General features: G+C 30.6%; 1 protein-coding gene across 1 annotated transcript; it reads left to right on the top strand.

Moving 5' to 3' along the window:
- Positions 1-1534: 1534 nt before the first annotated feature.
- Positions 1535-4683, top strand: LOC106714379 (larval cuticle protein LCP-30). Its single transcript, XM_014507414.2, has 4 exons — positions 1535-1699; positions 1870-1958; positions 2436-2693; positions 4089-4683. The coding sequence occupies exons 1-4, from the start codon at positions 1685-1687 to the stop codon at positions 4309-4311; spliced, it is 585 nt and encodes a 194-aa protein (XP_014362900.2). The 5' UTR covers positions 1535-1684; the 3' UTR covers positions 4312-4683.
- Positions 4684-18054: the final 13371 nt, after the last annotated feature.

The raw sequence follows: 18054 nt of genomic DNA on the forward strand, positions 1-18054 counted from the left end.
GTGGAGAATTTCCGTGAACTGTAGAGACTTATGATATTATCATAACACCTTCACCAGTATTTCATAAAGCGGTAACTCACGATGTTTATTGTCTCTTACCGGCAGCCCAGCGTCAAGGATACGAGAATCCTCTGCGTCATATTGATGAATAAACACTATAATATGGAAACTTCTAACATTATTAAGATGATTTTACACGAACCTAATTCTGAGAATGTTGATATTTTCAAGACGACATTATTCACTCGACGGCGCCAATAAGAAATATTGGGCATATCCGTATAATGAACTTGTTAGAACAACTCATTTTGAGTGGTTTATGTATGTTAATATGAAAATAACTCTCACGAACAAAATAGTAGTGGTTAGAATTAGAAAAAGCTTTGCTTAAACAAAGGAGATATACAGAGATGACGTATTTTTCCTTTTTTTCATAGGTTAGTTTAAACTATAATAGGGATTGTTGTATGCTCTCTCTAGGATTTGTTCCTTTTAAGATAACACATTGTTTATTTTTTATCCGCTTTTTATAAGACAGTTGTATTATAAAGTCAGTACAATATATTATTGAAATATATTTAATTGGTAAATCATTATAAATAGCGAAAATTATTACCGTTCGCTTCAATGATAAATAAAATAATATAAATGTAAATTGATCTGCATATTTTAATCATGTTAGTTCTAACAGATCTTATTCATGCGCAGACGTTTCTACCTGACTGTACAATTAATGTGTAAAACATTATTAAAATAAGAATTAACGCACAAAACAACAGTTTTACTTTAATCGTATTAATCTTTAAATATATGAGTACAAGATATATTAATATAATAAATAGAAAGACGAAAGTATCATTTGGGTAATCCCGCTGCTTGAATATGCGATTTTAAATAGTGCCTCATTTGTTAATCTGTTAAATATATTTATATTGTGAAACTTAACAAGGATGCGCTCTAGTTTCTAATGCAAGTAGCCACGTGATATTCAAAACAAAACTTTTGTTCCAAATAACAACATCGTGTGAAAATTGCCTATCCTTAATTCCTAATGACTATCAAAATTAAGTAAATTTGTTTATATCTCACAATATATAGTTTTCATTTGATTTTTTTTAATAAATAACCAAAAAAATTGTTTTATTACACCATAATACGAATATTTTTATTGCTAGTTTATTTTTAAATAAACATTAAAAATTACGTTATTTACACGCATTTAGTCGAAAAGCTTCATCAAAGCTCTTTGACAGCTGAGCTGTAAAGCAAAATGTCCATGCATATAAGTAGTCGAAAAAAGTTGGTTCAGTGTTTACCATTTGAAACGATAATTTCTGTATGACACCGATACCCCAATAAAGTAACTCGGCCCAACAATGGTATGCAAAGATGTAAAAAAAATACGTGGGACGTTCGATGTGTGCGTGTGTGTGTTGCGGAATGCGCGCGTGTGTCCGCTCCTGCAAGAGATGTGTTGATGTTGCAAATGTATAAAAGCGAAGCGTCGATTTCGAAATCAACACAATGATTTGAAATTCTCTAAGGAGTGAACACTCAAAGAGTACGACCGTGAATAGGTTTCCGCATAGTGATCTCGAATTCTTACAGTGAACAAGTGTGTCTGTACGATTGTACAATTTTATTGTGATTTTCGTTATATTTTTGTCAACTGAGTGTTTTAAGGATGCTTTCCATTAAGGTATTATTTTTAAATATTAAATATTTATATTTTAATTTTTTTATTCATATTTTAATTAATTAATTTTTTTCAATGTTTTAAATGAAATATTATTCTGGTTATTTAATTGTCGATTTATAATTCGAAATGTTTAAAAACTATAAATTATATAATTTGTATTTATTTCACAGTACATGATTGCGATATGCGTGGTAGCTGTTGTCGGTACACCCGAAGAAGACGGCAAATGGCATCCCTATAAATATGGACATAATGGCAAGTAAGTAAATGTCAAAGCAAACAAGACAACATTATAGATGTTTCTTCTGGGTTTAACAAGTACCTCAAAGGGCATAATTTAAATAAAATAAATAACTAGTAAGAAATAAACACAAATGTTAATTTAATACATTTTAAACCATGTTAGAATGGTAGTAATAACGTTAATAATGTTCATGAAATTAACTTTCATTTTTAATAAGAATTAAGGCAATATTAATATTGCCAAAGGGTTTAATTCTTTCAATCGTGTCTCATAGGAATCGAAAAATCCATTGACTTATGCCACGTGTGAAACCGCGTGGTAACGTTAGTATTCAACAAAACAAAAACAATAACTAAATATCTTAGAGTAACAAAGAAAATGAAAAATAACAAATTAAATTTCGTATAGAAACTAAATAAAAAAAAATCTTCAAAATTAAAAAAAGAAACCTTTCTCCCGTTTACTAAAATTTTAAATTTCTTTTCCTCCTAGATATATACCAACAGACGAAGGTAAATACATTCACATACCGAATCCTTATATACACATCGATAACCCCTACAACGGCGGCTTCGGTCCATACACGCATGACTACGAGCCTTACGTCGGCGCAGCTACAGAAGATCGTTACAGACTGGTGATGACTCCACCGAAAGACATACCTTACTACAAGGATGGATATTACAAGAACAATGGAATTAAGATCATCAGCCAAAAGCACGTCTACGATGAGGATAAATATGACTTCAAGTAAGAATACACATTCTTTCTCATTTCACATTTCATTTCTTCATTCACTCATTTCACGTAAATTATAAAAATAAAATATGCATGCACTCAATGATGTAGGTTCGAATCCAAGCGCAAGCGATATATTGAAATTTTTAGACACCATAAATATTTTGGGGTAGAACTTCGGTGCATCACAAGTATATTTTTTTTTTATTCTAAGGGAAAATCAGATGACGATTATTGTCTCTATTTTGATCATTTTTAAAAGCTGCAGGAGCTTATTTTTGTAAAACCATTAATATCTATTATTTGTACCACAGTATAACACAAAGACAGTACAACAACTGTAGAAAAAGATTGTCTCTGATATCTAGAACTAGGTAAACTATCAATAGTCAAATTTGTTTGAACAAGATATTCATCAAACAGTTCAAATTTGAAACATCAAAAAAAATTACAAATACATTAAATATGGCAAAAGTTTGATGGACTTTTAGTACAAATGCTAAGCACGTGACGGTCAATAATATTATACGAGAATTCGAAGCAGATATTAATTACAAGCCGTTTAAACTAACCTAAGACCATTAATTTCAGTCCAGCCTTGAAGTGACAAGGCCATCCACAGCTTTTAATTTTGCGTACATTCCTTAGCAAAGCGATACAAAGAACGTTAGGAATGCCGTCATTTCCTTGTGTTCTAGAATTTGACGCAAATGAAGTAAAAATTGGAATTAACATATGGAATTAGTAATAAACGTTATTTATTAGGTTGTTTAGAATCAGTTCGGCCTTGCTTGGTTTGAATGTCGTGCTTATCAAATACATTTGCATTTATAAGTCTGTAAGGATTCACCGTTATATAAATTATTGTTTCATATTCCACTTTATTTGTAATGCTTCCGAATAATTCTTTACAAATTTGAATAATATTTATTGTTCGTAAATTTTTAATTTATTTAGTTCGATCCGTTATCATGTACCGGTATTGTCTTGTTAGCATAACACCTTTCGGCCTTGACAAATACGTAATTTGACACTCACGTTGTTAGGTTAGAGTTCAAAACTATTTATAATGTAATAGAATAGCGATATAACAATTTGGCATTAATGCTTAATATTGAACTGATGCGTGACTTATTGATGTTTCAAAGTCAAGCATCAAATATTTTAACACAAGAATTAATGTAATTAGGTTAAAAGTGTATTTGATGGTAGAATAAATTTAGAGATTATTAAAGCAACAATAAAAATCTGGTTTTCAAGATAAGAAAAAAAAATAGTTTAGGGAGTTAAGGCACAAAACAAATTCTGGAATTCGTAAATTTAAATTAGAAGTCGTTGTAGATAAAATGATGTTTTCTTTTATTATGAATTTTACCAAAAATATGCAAAGTTCTTTTTTTATTTCAGCTTCGAAACTGAAAACAAAATTCGCGCTAAGGAGAACGCAATTCTCAAGAACCCTAACACCATCGACGAAGGCATCGCTTCATCTGGTTTCTACGAGTACCTTGGCCCCGACGGTTTCATGTACAGGGTCGACTACACCGCTGACGAGAACGGTTTCCGTCCTAAGGTTAAGAGGTTAGAGACCCCATACTCTGGAAAATGGGTTTTAGAAAAGGTCAACTAAAATAACTTTTCGTTCCGGAACCAATCAAACGATATATCCTACAATCTTCCTCATCATGAATCAGTATTTTGATATAAGTAGACAATACTTTGCTTAATCTAATTTTATGGATCCCATTAAACTTGATGAGCAATTCCTGTTTGAGTATATGACCTTTGAACGTGGCACGATTGTGACATTATGATCTGTATTCAAATGTATTAGAATATTCTTATAAAAAGACTTATGTATCAGTTGTTTGTAACAAATCATGGCCCATCAAACATATTATAAGTACAAAAATTTATAAAAATGTTACTCAAATGTACCTCCTGGTGAGGAATGTTTGGGTCTGCTTAGATTACTTTAATTTATATTTAGATGTAAGAGCTTAGAACTTTTGAATTTAGAAACTTATTTATGAATTGTGATAATAAATTTATATTTCAATAGAACCTTTTTGTTTCCTTTATTTTTAAACCCTAAACAAGTAAATTTAATACTGAAACTGACATAAAACTTTAAGTGCCAATATTTAGGCATGTTTTAACTACTTTTATGCAATTAAAATCCTATTTAATTCAAAGAGAACACCTATTTCTACATTACAGACAATAGCTAGGCAAAAATCTCGATTAGTAACGTTCTAGTCCAAGCAATGAGTACTCATTGCTTGTAAGAGATAAAAAAATGAAAACTCAGTTGGGTTTTTTAGTCCTTAAAGAAGTGCTTGTTACTATCTATATATATGTGTAAAAGAAAGTCGTGTTAGTTACACTATTTATAACTCAAGAACGGCTGAATCGATTTGACTGAAAATTGGTGGGCAGGTAGCTTAGAACCAGGAAACGGACATAGGATAATTTTTACCCCGTTTTCTATTTTTTATTCCGCGCGGACGGAGTCGCGGGTAAAAGCCAGTTTCAAAAATTCATTCTAATTTAAAAGTAAATGACCTTTAATTGCTGTTTTCAAAATGGCGGTTCATTTTATTTTACGTTTCGTTCCAATAAAATATACTTCACAAAATGAGACTAAGTTTATTGCATGTTTAGTTTTTGATTCTTTTGCAAGTGGTTTCTAAAAAATGTATTGCAATTGATGACGGCAACGGCCACGTCTTGTCATTTGAAGATTATCGTCCTCATTCATGTGAGATCGTTCATGTGAGCTATTGTTTAGGTAATAAATTAACTTAGACCATTATTAATCTAGGTTTAAACTAATATTAAGAATAGATTATCTGTAACATTTAGATAAATCTTGGAGATTCCAGATAGACTAGTTTAGGAGCCTGAAATCTGCTTTGTTGTTTCGCATTTAGACTTTAAAAAAAATCAACTAATATTAATAATTACATCATATGTAGTAATAATTTATTTGTCTCATTATCTACAATATACGAGTATGTTGTAGATAATGACATTTTTTCAAAGTGAAATTTTGTGAGTTTACTTGAAGGAGGTCATCTTCTATTTATCAACTTTCTATTTAAGTATAAGTGCAATTATTTATTACTATATTTAACTTTAATTAAAAATTAACGCATTACTTTAATAAGAATTTTACACTGTAAAATGTAGAAGTGATAATTAACAAAATTCTTAAGGAGTTAAAATTCCTAACATAGAGCGTGCGTAGAGAATGTGGATTATCATTTCTTCCGACCTTTTTCTCAATTATTTTCCAGCTAAGCAAATTTGCTTTTCTCAAAAGATTGTAATAGTTATTTAACATTAATAATAACATGATCTTAATACTTCTAAATATCTATACATAAGTACGTCAGATTTTTCATGGATCAAATGTTAAACTATGTTAATTCTGCGTAGCACTTGCAAGTAGAATTTTCTAATACTTATTTTAACCGCTCTTATCAATGTTTGAATAATTGACATGACATCCATTTACATTATACTTACATTGAGGGACTTTTATTTAGTACTTTATTAATTACTACTTTATTTGTTTTAAATTGTATAAAGTAGGGATTGGATGAAGTTGCTGTCTTAAAATAAATATTGCTCAAATGCTGAATGCAGGAAAACATAACATTGAAATGTATTTAGTAAGTAATGCCGCGAAATATCCGGCTTCCAATCCGGCGGAGCAGAGGAAGGATCGTAAAGCCATGCGTGTTGGGGCATTGGCAAGAATTTTGGCGAAATTGTTTTGGCTCAAGCTTGCGAAGGCTTTTATTAAGGCAAAGGACATTGACCGAAAGCTTTGCCAAGTGGCCGGCGCCACTCCGGCGTACGCAGCGCGATCCCATTCGGTTGGTGCACTGCGCACCGCCTTATCTGCCGCCTGCTTACTCCTTCGACGAAATAATTTATGACCGTAATGATACGGACCGTTGCCAAATAGGTCCTGTCCGTTATTATCCCACAGCACTTCACTGGACACTTTATGCGTTGTACCGTTAACAGGGAATGACATTAAGTAGATTAAGTAGCCGCGGTTTTAAAAAAATGTAAGTACAACGACCTCTGCGGGTTTTCAGGAATTTAGGTTCATCGACAAGATGGCGGTTGATTTTACTCGGACATGTTACTTAAATGATATCTGCATGGAAATGAGCTCAGTTCAATTATCAATACCGCTTTATGTAAGACGCTTAGGGCTACTTCGTTACGCGAAAACTTTTAGAATCGGTACTTTTTGATAATTAACAAAATTATCCTTGTCACCACTTTATTTATTTAGTGGATTTTTTTGTTGTTTTTATTTAATTCTCGAATTATTTTTTTTTGCTGTTAATTTTTTGATTGTTAATTTAATTAAATGGTGTGAATCTGCTATTTTGTATAATATTTTAATTTTAAGGCCACAATGTTATTTATTTTTATATAATTGTCTTAATTTAAATATACATTGGAATTTTTGTTACATTAGTGTGATATATGTTTGAATTAATTGCATGTCAATAAAACTTCGCACACAATTTATTTATATCAAAACTTGAATGCTACAATTATCATATTTTGACCAAAATATTCGAGGTTAAATTCGTCACATATTAATAGTCATAATTGCATTTAATATAATGTTTTATATTTTTACTACAAATCAACACATGTAAATAAAAAAAAAAACCGACAGTAAATATATAACAAGGCCCGTACTCGTATATAGAAAACCCGTTTAATTAATGAAGGATGGTCTTTAGTGTTAGTCGTTTGGAAAACAAAACTCCGGACCTGAATAATCAGAAACGACAAAAATGTTGCAGTAATTTATTTAATATGTAATTATAGCTAGTTTTCAAAAGAGGTGTTTTTACGAGTATTAGCCTTATTCGAGGTTCGGTCGAGCAAAACTAAAACAAACATAAAAGTATGATAATATTAGGTATCTGATATGAAGGAGATTTGATTCTGTAAGTTGACGTGCATACTTTTAATAAAATTAAAAAAAAAAAATTATTACGGAATTAACATTTTACATTTCATGTATTTGCTTGTTCATTTTACTGTACCGTTACAAAATGGAGGATATTAAATTTTTATTTAATTATATTAATTATTTTAGATCTATGAAATACATACGTTGAGTTATTAATAACAAATTAATGAATACATTGAAAATATATGTGAATTGCACACCTGTTATTATGAAGACCATTAAAAAATACCGCCCCTAAATAGATATTTATTGCATATTTACCTACAAGTTTGTGTTACGATTTATACATTTAATAGTTGTCGCCCGCGAATCCGTCCGCACAGAGTTAAAAAAACAACTTAAATAAATAACCTATGTGTTTTCCATATGTTCTAAATTTATGCCAAATTTCAGCGAGATCCTTTTCCCTTCTAACAAACGTTCATCCATATAAACTTTTGCATTTATAATATTAATAAGATGCCTGTGGAACATAATACTAATCTATATATATAAAAGAAAGTTGTGTTAGTTACACCATTTATAACTCAAGAACGGCTGAATCGATTTGACTGAAAATTGGTGGGCAGGTAGCTTAGAACCAGGAATAGGACATAGGATAATTTTTACCCCGTTTTCTTTTCTTTTTTTTTTATTCCGCGCGGACGGAGTCGCGGGTAAAAACTAGTCTATATATATAAAAGAAAGTTGTGTTAGTTACACCATTTATAACTCAAGAACGGCTGAATCGATTTGACTGAAATTTGGTGGGCAAGTAGCTTAGAACCAGGAAAAGGACATAGGATAATTTTTACCCCGTTTTCTATTTTTTTTTATTCCGCGCGGACGGAGTCGCGGGTAAAAGCTAGTTTTGAATAAAACTTACAAGTGACATTTAAACTGAGTTTTTGACATTAAAACAAAACAGTTTTTTTTATTCTATTATAGTACGTATTCTACCAAATTAAATTAATTCTATTAGATTGAAGATTATTAAAAAATTAATCTGAGATTAATGTAAAGTGCTAATATAATAAATAAGTCATACATACTCTATTATATTATAGACGACTTGTTGCGACATAACAGGTAGTCGAACCGCCACCTACTGGTCAAGCCAAGGAAACTTCGTCGTCCATACTCGAAGTTCAGGAAAACATCCATTAGTACATGTCAGGTCATGATCTCGATTTGTCGATGATAAGACGTGTGGTTACAAATATCATATTATAGCTTAATAAATAATATTGTACCGTAACTCTCGAGTAGAATATTGGATTGGCACAACTTACATCATAACTCTAGTTCGACTGTGATGAGATTGAAGATTGCTACAAATGTAGAAAAAAACCAAGAATTGACAGTTTTGTAACAAAAGTAGTAACAAGGGATTGAATTCACATAATATGACTGCTGATAGAGATGTAGTATGAAAGTGAAAGACAAACTGAGTCCATCCTTAGTAGGCAAAAAGGCAGGAAGATGATGTAGGCTCTAGAATTAAATCCTTTTTCTAGAATAATTTATTTTTATTCAACAAAATTCCTATGAAAAGTAGTAATAAAACCGTTTTAGCACTCGTTATTACGGCAACTCGTTAAAAAGTAGCAAGCCTGAACACGATCTTTTCAGTTTGCCCACATTGAAATAACATAAAAGTTCGCTACAGTCTGGACGGTTTCCAAATAAGGTAACTGTCGCCAACATCCGCTTCGAGCGGTGTCGCCTCGACAAACTTTTATTTGCTGCGGTTTTGACCTCACATGCCAATTGAATAAAGTCGACAAGTTATTGTTTGAACTTTTAATAATAGTTGTTAGCTGCTAGATGCACGCCTTCGGAGTCACAGGTCAATTGCAGTGTTATTCGATACCGATTGAATTTGTAAATGTTTTTCAAGGTCGATATTATTTTATCATTTTTGGATTGAACTTTAAAATTTTATTCATTCAGATTTCATTTTTAATTCACAATTGAATGGAACCGTTAGAAGAAAGAGTTTTAATCCAATTTAATTTATCTGCTAACATTTTGTTTTATTAAAAATACATTCTATTTACATACGATTTTAAATAACTCATTTATATAATGCTGAAAACAAACAATGTAAAAGCAATGCGTTGATATAGATAGTAATTTAAACAGGAAGCTAAAACAGATTTCGGGCTTAAAAGCTTGCCATTCTGAATAATACAACAATACAAACACGTATCAACTGTCGAATTTTATATTTCAACAATCCATTAACGCGTTCTATTAAATCAGTTTACTTTTTCATTCAGTCTTCCTTTGTGTGATAATTTATGACTCTAACCATAAGTTTCCATCGTTAAAAGTCTTCTCATCCTACTCATTATTATAGAAAAAAAAAGAAATGACCATTTGTTTGTGAAGAGGTGTTTCTGAAGTTAAAACACAAGGAGCGATCGATTCATACCGTTAGAAGCGCAAGTAACTAATAATTCTTATCCGCTTTAGAAAGACAAGATCTTATGATTAGTTGGGCGTGATTTTTTATAGCTACATATGATTTATCGACTTCAATAAAATAAGACATTCATTTAACTGTTGCCCGGCCTACTAGTAAACTTAATTTTGCATTGGAAGTAATAAATAATGTTGATGAGCTTTATTTGCAATGTTTAAACAAACACAACTTTATTAAACTTCATAATTTAAAAACGAGAAAGTCGTATACTTTATTGAAGTAATTCATTAACGCTTGATAAAGTTTTCGATTAAGTTAAACATTCAAAACTTCTTTGTTAGAATTTAAATAACGTATTTACTTTTAAAACTTACAGTAATCAAAGAACACGCTTGAGAAAATGTCGCTCAAAGGAACCACTTTTGAAACTACAATCGTAAAGTCGGTCGCAATGGAAACTGTAGTGCTTCCATCTTAAGGGTAAACGTATGCTAAAAAATGCAAACAGGAAAATTTAATGGGACGTGAAGTAAGGCAGCCAGCGGTGAACGCAAAACTCCGAGGGATTGCCTGCTATTTTTCTTTTTGCTAAACAACTATTGTTCTTCTTCGGATTTATTAATAAATTTTAAATCTGTATGATTTTTGTATTATTATTTCAATATAATAAACCATTGGCCATTTCCACCATAACATATCAGACAATTTAATATCTATGTTGACACTGTTTAAGACTTTGTGAAGTTAATACCTATTTCTATTCAATGAATTGTAATAGAAATTCATATTTTATAAATGAATGGTTGCCAAGATGAATTGTTCATTTAGTTTTTGTTTTTTTTTTGCTTTGTACGAAGAATATTTGACTCTTAATTTTAATTGCGTGCATTTGTGTTTCGTATTTAATTGCGTGCATTTGATAGCATTATTACAGAACTTATAATACTACTTTAATCAAATTTTCTATATAAAACATACATTTTTAAACTATATATTCACAAAATCGTGAAGCCAATGGTAGTACAAAAAGACCCTTCTGCAAATTTACTTAAACTTACTTACTATTGCTTATTATTCCAAGCTATTGACTTTAACATGAAAATTGCGTTTCGTTTTGTTTATGCGGGGAACAAGATGGAAGGGTCGCCTCTTAGATCAGACGAATACATCAATAAAGTATATTTTCTTGTACACTTCACAAATATCATAATATGGATCGTGCGTTATCGAGGACTGAGGGGTGAATTTTAATTTTCTTATTTTCATAAGTCACTGCTGAGTCATGGGTTTATTTCATATTAGTTTTTATATGAATATTTCTTTGTAATACCGAATTATAATTTAATTTGTAATGCGCATGTTCTTTTTGGGAATTGAAAAACAACTTGTCATCAAATAAAACCTTTATCAATCAAATTATGATTATTGTTATTTTGAAATAATTATTTTCTCAATCTTACAAAAATTATATATGTCAATATTTAAATGGATGGATGGATGTATGTTTGTATGTGGTGAACGTTGGAGGATTGTGGTCAACGTAGTAAGGTACAAGTAGATGTCCAAGTAACAGCTTTAACTACGTTTACTATTGCTCAATTAAATGTCACTGTGTTAATAGATACAATGCCACACCTCAATATTTAATTTTCGTAATTAAATATAATTAATTGCCGTTGATTACGAAATCAACTAATGATCATTAATTATGGTCATGATCATACATATAATGGTTACAATACATCATATTTCTCAACTCAACGAATGTCCAGTTAAATAAATATTTAAAGTACAATGAAGAAAATCAAACAAAAATTAACAAGTTGTTATTAAAATAATTGGAAAAAATGAAACGATTTGTAAAATTTAAGGTGTAATTTGTTTGTGTGACAAACGAAAACAAATGACATTTATACTCTTTATAAACAACTTTTTAATTATAAGTATTAAGTTGCCTGGAATCTGTATTTATAAATACCAGTACAGCTACAAGACGCCACTACAAACGGACATCCCGTTACGAAAGTGTCACTTCAGTATTTAATTAAACGTGAGCGTTAAAAGAAACTGAGAAGGTAGGGTAATTTGTCAAAATTAATTAAAAAGAAAACGTAGGAAGTGACGAATTACTGTTACTCTCTTTAACAAGATGACGTCCTTCCAAAGAATTCGCAAAGTTGCCGCCGTTTGTTTCGAGACTAATTACACAGTTTGATAAGAGGCCGAAGTCATTTTAACTTGTTAATACTATATTATTGGTTTGCAAGTTAGAGTTTTTCTCTTTAGACTATCTGTTTAAAAGCACTCTTATGATTCTAGTAGAGTGACTTTAAACGTTTTGCTTATTCATAACTAAGTATAAAGCTGCATTCAAGAAATATCTGTAAACACTTGTTTACGTTTTATTACACTAATAATAAAGAATATAAAAGAACTGCAGTCAGTGTACGAATAAAGTCCCGGATAAACAAAGAAGTGCAAATAATTAAGTATCATAATCTTGGAACGTTCAATGCCTTGGTTAATTTAAATTATACTTCATTACGCTACAAGGCAAGAAGAAAACAATATTAATCAAGAAATTTATATTGTTATTTTTTCTATCCTTGCATATTCAAAAAATCTTACTACTATCTATTCAAATAACTAGTATAATATTACAGGAAATAGAACGTTGTATTTCAATATAATTTAGATTTTTTTTTGATTAATATAAATTTTTAGATAATTCATTTTTTTATATATACAGTATATAGATTTTCAATCAACTGTTGTAAAGCGCTTAACAGATACATAATTGATACATTGTTAGCTTACTATCTAACTCTAATAAATTGAACATATTATGTATAAGAAAAAAAAATCCTGTCATAATTTAATGTTCGAAGTAATGCTTTAGTAGCAATTAAATATGTAAATAAATTTATAATTATAAATTGTCTGGTTGTAAATCGGCTTTTGCGGCAGTAAAACAGGATCATTATTAAGAATGAGTTATAAAGTTATTTGAAAGTAATAAGTACTAATTAATTAGGACTTCAGTTAATTATTTTATTTCTTTAGTGTACACACAAGGTCCCAAATTTATTCAGCACATAGACAAACAAAAAAATACATTCACTTTAAAGAGAATAAAATTGAAAAGCTTTCCGTTGCTAAAAACTAATCAAATTTGTTTAGTACTTTTATTTTTACTTATAAAGAACTGTTAATTAATCGTTAATGGAGTTGCTTAGTGCAGATTTAGTCAACACATTTAAGAGTATATTAAAAATATACATATTTTTTATGTAGCATAACAAAATGTGAATGATCAGAACTATTCAACATATCACGCCTTTCAATGTAAATAGAGTTCGCATAAAGATTCGGGGGCGATCTAAAGAGTTGTGGCTCAGCGTAGGGGGCCTCTATCCGGATGCGGTCTTTACATACAAAAGACCGAATTGCCGGCTCTGATTGAATTATGTGTCGCTTTTTCCGCCTTCGATGGGTCATGCCTTTTGTGGGAAATTTATGTAAATCCCCTATTGATATAATGTTTCTATTAACGCTTTGGGTAATAGACTACAACAAAGAATTTGATAATAAAGAGTTATGTCCATCACATAGACAAAAGCTAGGTCGTTGAAAATGTTAGTAGGATTAAGAGCATCCGTAGTCCTATGTCTACTTGATTGAGAATATGGGAATACCCAGTTAGAGCATGAAGTGTTTTCTAAAAATTACAGAAATTTGTCTACGTGTAGTAAGTATTTGACTTTATATTTTTATCATATTTCCAGCATGATGAAGAAAGGGTGAAAAAAATGATGGTGTTATAAGGCGTGAAAGCATTATTGTGACTGACTGAATGACGTAATCCTTGCTTTAAAAATTCGAACACCAAATTTCAAGATATAAACATTCCCGTTTATAAACATTTAATTAATGACCAGTTTGAAGAAATAAAATAATTTGGAAATCACCATTTAGATTAGAATCACAATGGAATAAAGAATGCAGACGCGCTAAATTATTGTGACCTATCGGCAGATCACATTTAAAAACAATAGAAAAATTATAATATATTCAATCTCAAGACATTGGTATGCGCGGTCGTGATCTCAGAATTATTACCATAAACTGACCTAACGATCTTTTTCAAACTTTTTGAACCAGATTCTTTTATTTTTTATCATTTGAACGTGATTTTAAATTTGTACGCCAAAATTTTTTAAGTAATTAAATTAATATGGTAGTGGCAATATAATAATGATCCACAAAATTTTATTGTTTATGGCAAATCTGCATCCGGGTATCTCAATAAAAGCCGAATCTAAATAAATACCGAATAATAAAAGTTTTTTTTAAATTTCATTATGCCTTTGTACTAATTAGACAGAAAAGTTAAAAATAATCGAAGTCAAATTTTGATTCTATGTTAGTCTGAAATAATTTAAAAATGTACGTGAAGTAAATTTACCTGTTTATATACTATTAATTTAAATAAGGTCCTTTATTTCATATGAAAAATTATCACATAAAGTTAAAATACCATTACAACAACGATCAAAGCCTGTGAAAGGCTTGTACATAGACAAAACAAAAATCTTAATAAAAAGAGGGGAAAAGAACTCGTCAGCAATGTGTCGGGCGCGAGCCAATTGAATTTCAAAGCTGACAAACGTCTACCACAAAATTTATTCAAAGAATAAATCTGAAAATTTGTAGATCTAAAGGCGTAAAGGCAAAGTGGCGCCAACGTCACACAACACAAAGGAATTTCTAAATTTCACGCCTTCCGCCTTCACTGTTTATATTTATATGGAAAAGAACGGGGGAAAGATGACAAACGATTGTGGGGATGTAACGAAAACTTGCGATGGCGTGGACGGGCGACGATGTCACGCCTCGATAGACTGCCTTTGTAAGCTACAATAAGGCTACATTATTAATTGCAATGTTGAACACTATCGACAGTTTTTATACGTGTAAATTTAAAGTATGAAAATTCTTACAAAAATGGTATAGTAAATCTAGGATAAAACAGTGCATCTACAAAGACTGAACAGTTACACTAGAAATAAATGGTTAGTCGTTGGTTATTTTTTTATAAAGATGAAATAAAATTCAATGAAATAATTATAAAGTGCAATTCTGATTACCTCATGGAAAGATATTGGTCAATTTAAAAAATTGAAATTAACGTAATGAATATTTTAAATGAATTAATTGTAGTAATATTTAAGTATAATTTAAAGACTTAGAGAAAAAGTTTTTATAATGCTAGACGCCTGCTGTCGTCAACTCTTTTCTCAAGTGCTGAAATTTTGCCTATTATTTTTTGTAGGAAACTTTTGCAAGATTCGTAAAACTTTTATATTTCAGATAAGGCTCAAAAGTTTGAGGGATTTATTAATAATATGCTCACAGATGAAAATTTAACACAATATAAAATGAACATAAAATAATGAAACGGCTTGTCAGCCTTCACAAACATTTGCAGCTTTTCTTTTGAAAGGCATATTGTAAGAATTAAGACATTCTTTAAATAAACAAAGACATTCTCTTATATTCAGTTCCAAAATTTTAAAGCAATGAAAAGCGAAACAAAATCTTGTTAACGTAAGAAACATACTGATCGTATATTTTAAAATTACTACTGTGATAAAACAATATTCGAAATCAGTAAAGAAACTATCCTCATTTTATGACAGAACCAACTAAAACTACCGTCTGTAAAGTACGCAACTAACACACGAACATTTTACTGTATATTTTAATTTCCTTTATGTCGCGTATCAGTAAAACAGACGCCGCCGCCCATCTGGCGACTACTCCCCAGTGAAAACGCCTTCCACTTTACTCGCGGCAACGTATCCCCAAATACAAAGTTAACTATGTTTTTATTGTTAAAGTTTTGACGGGGCATTTTAGCTCAGTTAATAAAACAGAGGGGAATAACTGTGTATAAAATGGGTTATAACCCTTGCAATAACCTTTATTAGAACAATTAATTATATTTAACTATTAAAGATCACCTTATGTTTCATTTATGTCTTCGGCTAATTTATGGCTTATAAAATTAGTCTATAAATGAGACAAATTATATATCTCCTATTTATATATCTGTAATGTAGTTATTAATTTAGCTTCAATTAATAAATATCGTCAAGTGATTTAAATTCGATGATACAGAAGTTTTGTAGAATGCAAACGATTTCAATTGCGTCGTGAGACACTGAGCTCGAAGCATCCATATTAAATAGCGCTATCTAAATATAAAAAGCTATTATAACTGTTATTTTAAAGTTAAGATGTTTTTTCTCTAGAAGGTTTTGTTTGTCATAATTTTTCCATAAAAAGTGTTAACAGACATATATTTATTGATTACTATTTTTTCTAATTGTCATCGCCAAAATTACTCGCACTTAAAATTTTGTTTAGAATTTTTACACATTAAAATTTGTTTCATTGACTTGAAAACATTTTTTTAATGTAAAGTACGACACAATGGCAAACATATTTTTAATTAATTTCTAAAAGTAATTGAAACTTAGTTTGTACCCATTTTATTGTCCCGCAGTGTAATAAAAGCTGAATCGCCGGCGGCTCTTTGCATTTCAATAAATCAGAAGAAATGACAACGTGCGCGTTAAGCAGTCGGCGTCTCAATGGGTGGTCGGCCGGCAGACGCCTTCACGCTCATTTCCCATTCCACTGTACTGGAAATAAAACTAAGTGTTGAAGTACAAATAACAAAATTAATATCCGATCTGGAATAAGTCAAATTTGAAATATCTTGATATTAATTTTTAATTTGTCTATAGAAACTGCTTAATGTACGAAGTTAACATTTTAAATTAAATGGCACATTAGCAATTTAGGACTACTAATATTGTATATATTAATAACTTAATTTCATCATAGTGGTTTATTGGTCAGGCACCAAAGAGTATGCAACAATTTCTCTTCTTTTCGTGTTGAATTCTCAAACTTGGAAAGTAAATTTTATCATTTTGAGCAAATACGTGGGATTTGCTTTGTTTAATTACATAAAATATGTGCCAAAAATATTAAGCAGACTATTTGTTAGTTTTATTAATCCCAAAACAATTTTCCATCACAAAAGCAGTCATAAAGAAAATTAAATTGACAAAAATAGAAGCTTCACCGCTCACGGTTCTCATACTGTGTGAATAAGATTGTTACTACATCGCCTCTGTGGCGGTTTATAATTTCTTTTCTCTTCTTCAGATTAAAATTCAGCGCACAGGGAATACGTAATTCAAAACACTTGAAGCGTGGTTAAAATTGTCTTCAAAGAGGAGCGAAAATTTTGCGGAATACTTTTGTTTTGTCAATTTCGTTAATTTCATTTTTATGTAAATAAATTTCTGAAAAAAATAACAGTTGCAAACGTTTTCATTGACTATAAATAGTAAGAATAATTTGATATTCAATTAAAAAAATATTTGTGATATTTAAACAGAGGTGAGTAAAACTGATAATTAAAAGCTTGAATAGGTAACGACTTCATTGGAAGCAAAGATAAAACGGGAAAAAAAGGAAATACAAAAAGAGGAAAAAAGAACAAATTACATTTTTATCAGGTGAGCAACAAACAGGAACACAACAAGCTAAAACAATTTACGGAAGCGACTCTCAAAAGTGTTAAGTGAATTTGAAATGTTAGGCAAAACGTAAAGCCGGCGCGGGATCAGGGCGTTGGGCGGCAGGAGGCAGGCAGAACTCTGAATTGAGTCAAACAAACGAAACTCATCGACAAGATTCTATCTTGCCGAGTTTAAGAGTAATTTTTCTCTTAAAGCCAAACAAATGAGGCACCATTAGATGGAGTGAGAGCGCTTAATCTATTTCTGACGAGTTCAGTGACGCCGACAAAGACAAATCGACATTAGCCTACCCACACGGCGTGAAGGCGTTCCACTTCTGTTTCAATTCCACTT

The sequence above is a fragment of the Papilio machaon genome, chromosome 2, assembly GCF_912999745.1.
Source record: "Papilio machaon chromosome 2, ilPapMach1.1, whole genome shotgun sequence".
NCBI classification, from domain to species: Eukaryota; Metazoa; Arthropoda; class Insecta; order Lepidoptera; family Papilionidae; genus Papilio; species Papilio machaon.